The 6,000-nt window shown below is 39.1% G+C and overlaps 1 protein-coding gene across 2 annotated transcripts in view; it reads right to left on the bottom strand.

The window, feature by feature from the left end:
• Nucleotides 1–953: 953 nt before the first annotated feature.
• The window catches only part of LOC140271455 (plexin-A1-like), a 239,833-nt gene continuing 234,786 nt past the window's right edge, over nucleotides 954–6,000 (bottom strand). For both annotated transcript variants that reach the window (XM_072366682.1, XM_072366681.1), the window contains exon 33: nucleotides 954–5,315. In XM_072366682.1, the coding sequence (XP_072222783.1) occupies nucleotides 5,220–5,315 (96 nt within the window). In that variant the 3' untranslated portion in view covers nucleotides 954–5,219. The remainder of the gene's footprint in view (nucleotides 5,316–6,000) is intronic.

Here is a 6,000-nt window from a genome sequence, read left to right as displayed (position 1 = left end):
GTCTGTCATTTGACTGCCACTAAATTGGATATACAAGTTCACTGAGTTGCCATTTAAATTCACCCCACAACAGTTTACATGGTTGGGATACAGACACAACAGTGTTTTTTTAGCCAGTTCTAAACTTGTTTATTGTTTCTGCTGTAAAGCTAGGTATTTCAACATTGAGGGCTATGATTAAATCAATTTCGGAGCGAGTCCCAAAGAGCCAATTGAAGTGATGCAGTTTTTGGGGTCTTAAGTTTTAAATTTTTTGAAATACAGTGAAATACATCAGACTGTCAGCTAGTCCAAACACTAGAACGGAGAGAAAACTATTATCAGGGCTGACTTTTGTGAATTATGCCAACTTAAACAGGATACCTAATTTTTCCCAGTCCAACACTAGTGTCACATGAGATGTGAGAACGGTCATCACTTCCTTCAATTCTGGCAAGAAAATGAACAAGGGTATTTTTTACATTTTTGAGAAATGTCTCAAAAGACCTCCTTCAATATCAATCTTATGTCTGTAGGTTAAAAACAGAACCTGGATGTAATTTACATAGATGTATGCACCGCTCTGTCTTAATGATAGCTTAAATGTAAACGCAAAATCTCAAGCAAAACAGAAAAAAAACTTAACCTGAAAGCCATTTTCGTTTCTATAGCTTAAATAAAGAGTGGAAATATAATTTACGCCTACAGAGAGTTATGTGTTGATTTTACTTTATAGTCCAGTGTCATCGCAAATGGTTAAATAATCATGAAAACTGTTTTATTCATGTAGATGGACACAAATTCCTTACTTTGGTGTTGCCAGTCACAAATTTTGTATTTGAGTTGGATGTGTTTTTATCATCTTTGCCACATTTTACGCCATTTATACTGTAGATGGGATGGGGCTAGACTTAGAATAAAAAAAAAAATCTAACTAAAATAAAAAGGTACAAAACAACTGATGAACCTGGATCACATGGATGGAAGTCTGTTGTATGCATGGAGAAACAAAACAGTATGTTAAAGAATGTGAGTCAAGAGATTAAAATGACCTGACCATTTCACTGCCATGACACTGTGCACACAGCATGCAGTTATTCCAGCATGTTGCATTCTCTCAAACCACACGCTGCATTTACTCTTCTCTTTAAGTTATGCTAAACGCACGAGACAGTAATTTCACTAGCTGTAGAAGTGTCTCAACTCTTTTGCATTGAGATATGCTAAACACATCTGTGAGCATCAGACATAACACACAAACTGCACCAGTCTTGTAATCTCATTGTTGAAAAGAAATGAGCAATATTTGATCAAATACTGTATCATTACATATTAAAAGGATTTCTTTGTCCATTTTCTGACAGAATATTTTGACTTGAATCATACCCTTTACGTATATGAGGAGAACACCCCACCATTTTCTATACAGAAAGAGGCCAACAAGGCACATTGAACACTTACATGTTGTTGTCAAGAGAATCTCTCCCTCCGCCCTCCAACCATTAGTTGTTGTTTTTTATCTCCACAAAGAAAAAGAAACCCGAAAGATGCGAGGGAATGGAAAATGAAGAGGTACCATAACCATCAAAGTACTTTCTCTGCCTTGTCCGAGTTTTTTTTTTTTTTCCAATCTTTTACTCCAACAAGTGGTGAAGCAGAAAACAAGAAGCAAAACTAAGTAAGAAAAGCATCAGACACCAAGTCAATCCTATCTTGTAATTTTTGTTTTTTTTTCCCCCACCACCACAATGTAAACCAAGTGGTGAGCGTAGTTACTCTTTCAATATCACCAAAATAATCTTTACAAGTTTTCATCAAAAGAACAAGTGAATACCAGTTAAACACTAATGCAGTTGTCCACATTCTCACGGTATCAGTCAGAATGTGTTATTGAGTGCCTGTACATGGAAGCAACATTACTTAAAGTTCACCATACAAGAAAAGAGACAAACACAAAATACCTTCAATAAGGAAGATTTAAATGACTAAAACTGCGCACTGTAATCGTTTTGTGGAAGAACTGAAAAGATGTTCAAATGATAGTCTCTGCTCACAGAGTTGTTCTTCTGATGTGAATGGGAAAAAGCTTTGGTCAGCTTGCTCTGTATGTTGTCTTACCCTGTGTAGATCAGTGGTTCAAGTATTGTAGCACATACAGAACGTTTCAATATGTCCGGACGAATATTTGTGCTGTCAGTTAAAAACACGGCATTTTGGCTTGGATTGGAATGCTGATATCAAGGCGAGAGTGATTTAAATGTACACTGTGGTTTTTAAAGGGTTGTCAGAAAACATCCTAAACTGAGAAAAGTTATGTGGTTGGAGTTGAGTTTTTACCTGACAGCAGCCGCATGCGTTTGGTTTAGTGGCATGTCGTGTGAAGAAGCAAGTGTGTGAATATACAGTGGAAGGTGGCTAAAGAATGTAAAGGAGGTCTTGAATCTCGTTGCTTTTCCTGGAGTATGCATCATCAGGATGGGTGTTAAGTGGGAATTAAAGGAGCATTCATTGTAATTTTCATATAATTTTGCTAACAGGGTCATCTGCAGTACTAGCTAAGATGTGGTTTGCATGTACCAATGTGTCATAGATAATTCTGTCATTTAAATTAGTCACAAACTTAAGTGGCGGAAACTCACCAGTTGCACCAAATGTGATACACGCACACACACACTTTCATTTCATGTTCTAAAACAGCTGTGGCTATAGAATTATTGTTTATAATATGCCCATCAGTCACTTCCTCGGGCCTTTCATGGTGCAGTTTTTAGTCCATTAGCTGCTGATCTCGGAACAAACAATAGCTTAATTTCGTCTCTTGAAATGGAAGTGCACGTCTTCAAATGTAATAGAATTGATTTATTGTTCGTTTTAAATCTTACGTAAACGTTCATCCTCATCTTACTTTGCAATTGGTTTAGAAAAATGCAGCATATCACCTAAAAGTGCATAAATATGCGTGCACGCTTTTTTCAGTTTGTCCCTCACCGAGATAGAAGGGTGTTGGCCGACTGAAAACAGACGTAGGGATACACAAAGTTTCTTTCTGTATAAAGAAAACCTGTTTGTACTGGTCTGCAATTGTCCCTGATGCAACACTAAAAGTTTCCAACATCATTTTTAACTTGAATGAGGCTTCAGGCATATGTTCAAGAGGTTTTTTACACTCCATCACAAGGAACAAAATCTGAGGGGAAGCACTGCAGTAGTGGAAGAAAAAGTAAATGTTTTTGAGGTATTGGTATATAACGGAATCTTACATTCTACAGATGTGTAGAGAAGCCATCTTATGTGTAACACATCCATCTGAACTTGTGTTTGATTTGTTAAGTCTGGGGCTTAGTATCTCATGACGAGCTTTTACAGAGTGGATGAGTCTGTGAAATTTTTGCTTAATATTTATAGTTTCAAATATTTGCCTAATTTTCTTGACTTCCAAAGAATCCATGTATGTCTACCGGGAAAGGAAGGTTAAAGAACAAGAATATGTGATTTTCAATGTTAATGTGGTGCTGTGGTAGGAAAACGTGGACTTTTTTTTTTCTTTTTTTACCCCTACAAAACCACTTAACACAAAAAAAGAGAAAGGCCTTCAACTTGTACAAAAAACACATATGTCAAGCTACATTTCATTATCTTTTGAAAAAAAAAAAAAACACATTCACATTGCAAAAATGCACCCCTTACTTTTACAGTCTTCACTGCAGACTTGAAAACCAAAAATTGACAATACTGATCCACTATGTTCTGCACAGCTGATCTGGCCTTCTTTTTGGAGGGCACGTCCTACTGTTTCAGACAAGAGGAGCGGTCTTGAAAACAACATCAAGAAGCTGTAAAGCACAGGGTGCCATGGATCTGCTAATGATTTTTCATCTCATCTAAATCAGCTGACCTTGATGTATTTGGTTTCTCTAAAACAAACACAAAGCACTGTAGGTTGGTTGGCTCATAGGTGGCTTCCGGACATCGTTTGTCTTTTTACTATATTTAGAGCCAAAGATGTAGCGCACGATGGCCCCAAAACCTCATGTAACATAGAAAGTGTCTGTATTATATATAGAATTTTGCAATTTACCTATTTTTAAACTCTCAGTCACTATGCATGACAACATTTTTATAATAGCACATTTCATCTTACGAAAAGGAGTCTTTTTGCACTAAACGACATTCAAAGTAAAACATGGCACAAGACAACTTTTTCCTTGTGTTTTCATAATTTTTCATCTAAGAAATATCAAATTTTCTGAAACGTATCTTTTGTACACTGAAATGGAAAACTTTTCAAATTTTCATTTGTTTTACAAACAAAGGGTTGTATTTATATATCTATATATATATGTATATATATATATTCATATATCCTCTTCTCTCTTTTGATTTAGCTTTGTTGTGCAAATTCAGCAGTAACACAAGTGGCACAGCACTGGGGAGAGTATGCAGGTGGGGAAGAAAAGAATCAAATGCAAAGACACAAATAAAACGCAGGGTTATAAAACCGGCACTCTTCTTTGTCCGACTGCAGTGGAGTTCTCGTTGCTAAAGAGCTGGAGAACAGATACAGATACAGGAAGAAGAGTTTTTCCAGCAAAGTTCCTCGTCCTGGTTGCCCTGCAGTGGCAGCAGTCTGTTGCCAAGCAGCCACCCTGCAGAAGTTTCTGACAGCGAGTGACACAAAGAGTCTTATCAGCTCTGTGGCTGCTGCTCTGCCGCTGTCCCTGACCTTTGACCTCCTGGCGGAGGATGGCAACGGAAAAGAGATCAAGTATCGTGTTAAAATATCCTGGATTTTTATCAGCTCACAGTCTGAATATTAGCCTAGGCAGTGGAAAAACATAGCAGGTGGCTTGTACCTTTCCTGCAGCGTTTTAACTGCAGCTAAACATATTTTCAGTCACCTGTGTGAGCTCAGGTCCACGTCGGCTGACACGTGGGGGTACCTTTAATTTGGTTGATCATGGTATGATTAGTGGCTCAAAGTTAAACAAAAAGAGGGGAAAAAAAAGAAACAGGCTGATGAGTCCCTAGTTCCAAAATCTGCTGTCTCTCCAGTGTGCTGCTGCTGCTGGGTGCTTGTGTCCTTGCAGTCTTTTCCGCTGCTGCAGGTTGTAGCTTCTGAGTGGGATACCAACAGACTTTAAACGTCGAGGGTCAAAATGTCACGGGGCATCAATGGTTGTCAGGGAAGGCGTGTTGGTTAGCCAGTTCTGCGCTAGTTGAGGCGTGTGACTGGCCGGTCCTCAGCTAGCCAGGGCCATGGTGTCGATGACCTGTTCTAGCTTGCCACGTAGCCGCTGTCTGCGAGACTGTTCATCCTTCTGTAGTGCTGACAGGATCTGGACATAAAGAGGGACGATGATTACTTAGCAACATCACGCTGTAATCATTTCTTTCAAACTTGTAGCATGCAGCATTGCACAGGGTTTTTAACTTGTTGTGATCAGAACTGTAAATGCTCAGATACACTCCAACTCTTTTGCAGAAAGCGCGCTCTGATGCTAATTTCCATTTACCGGTTAGCAATTACAATTATACTGATGCTGACAACGTGGGCAGGGTTGGCAGGGCAGGTGTGAGGACCGGTGGGATGTGTATAATTGCATGTTAATTGCCACTGCGATTGTGTACATGGATGTGTGTGTGTGTCTGTTTCCTGACTGTTATTTTGCACGGCGTGAACAGGAGGAGGAGGAGCTGGTACAGTGCAGCGTGTGTATGTGTGCATTGTCTTAATGATGTGTGTATGAGTATTGGTAAGTATATACAAGAATGCTTAACACATCTTTGTACACGTGCTCGTGCATATTTTTCTGTGTGTGTGTGTGTCTGTGTAAGGTCGGGGCACGTGTTAGAGGCGATGGAGCCCATGCAGCTGCCTACATCTGGATAATAGGCTGTAATGACAGGGAGCAGTTGGTTTGAATGGAACCAGCTGCTAGCAGAAAGTAACTACAGTAATACTGCTAGTATGGAATGGGGGAGAGATGGAAGGAGGGAATGTATCTCTAAACACACACATAT

This window comes from Leuresthes tenuis, unplaced genomic scaffold (assembly GCF_036924035.1).
Source record: "Leuresthes tenuis unplaced genomic scaffold, fLeuTen1.0.hap1 SCAF_16, whole genome shotgun sequence".
Lineage (NCBI taxonomy): Eukaryota > Metazoa > Chordata > Actinopteri > Atheriniformes > Atherinopsidae > Leuresthes > Leuresthes tenuis.
Note: the sequence above shows the minus strand (reverse complement) of the source record. Positions and strands in the feature narration are given on the sequence as shown.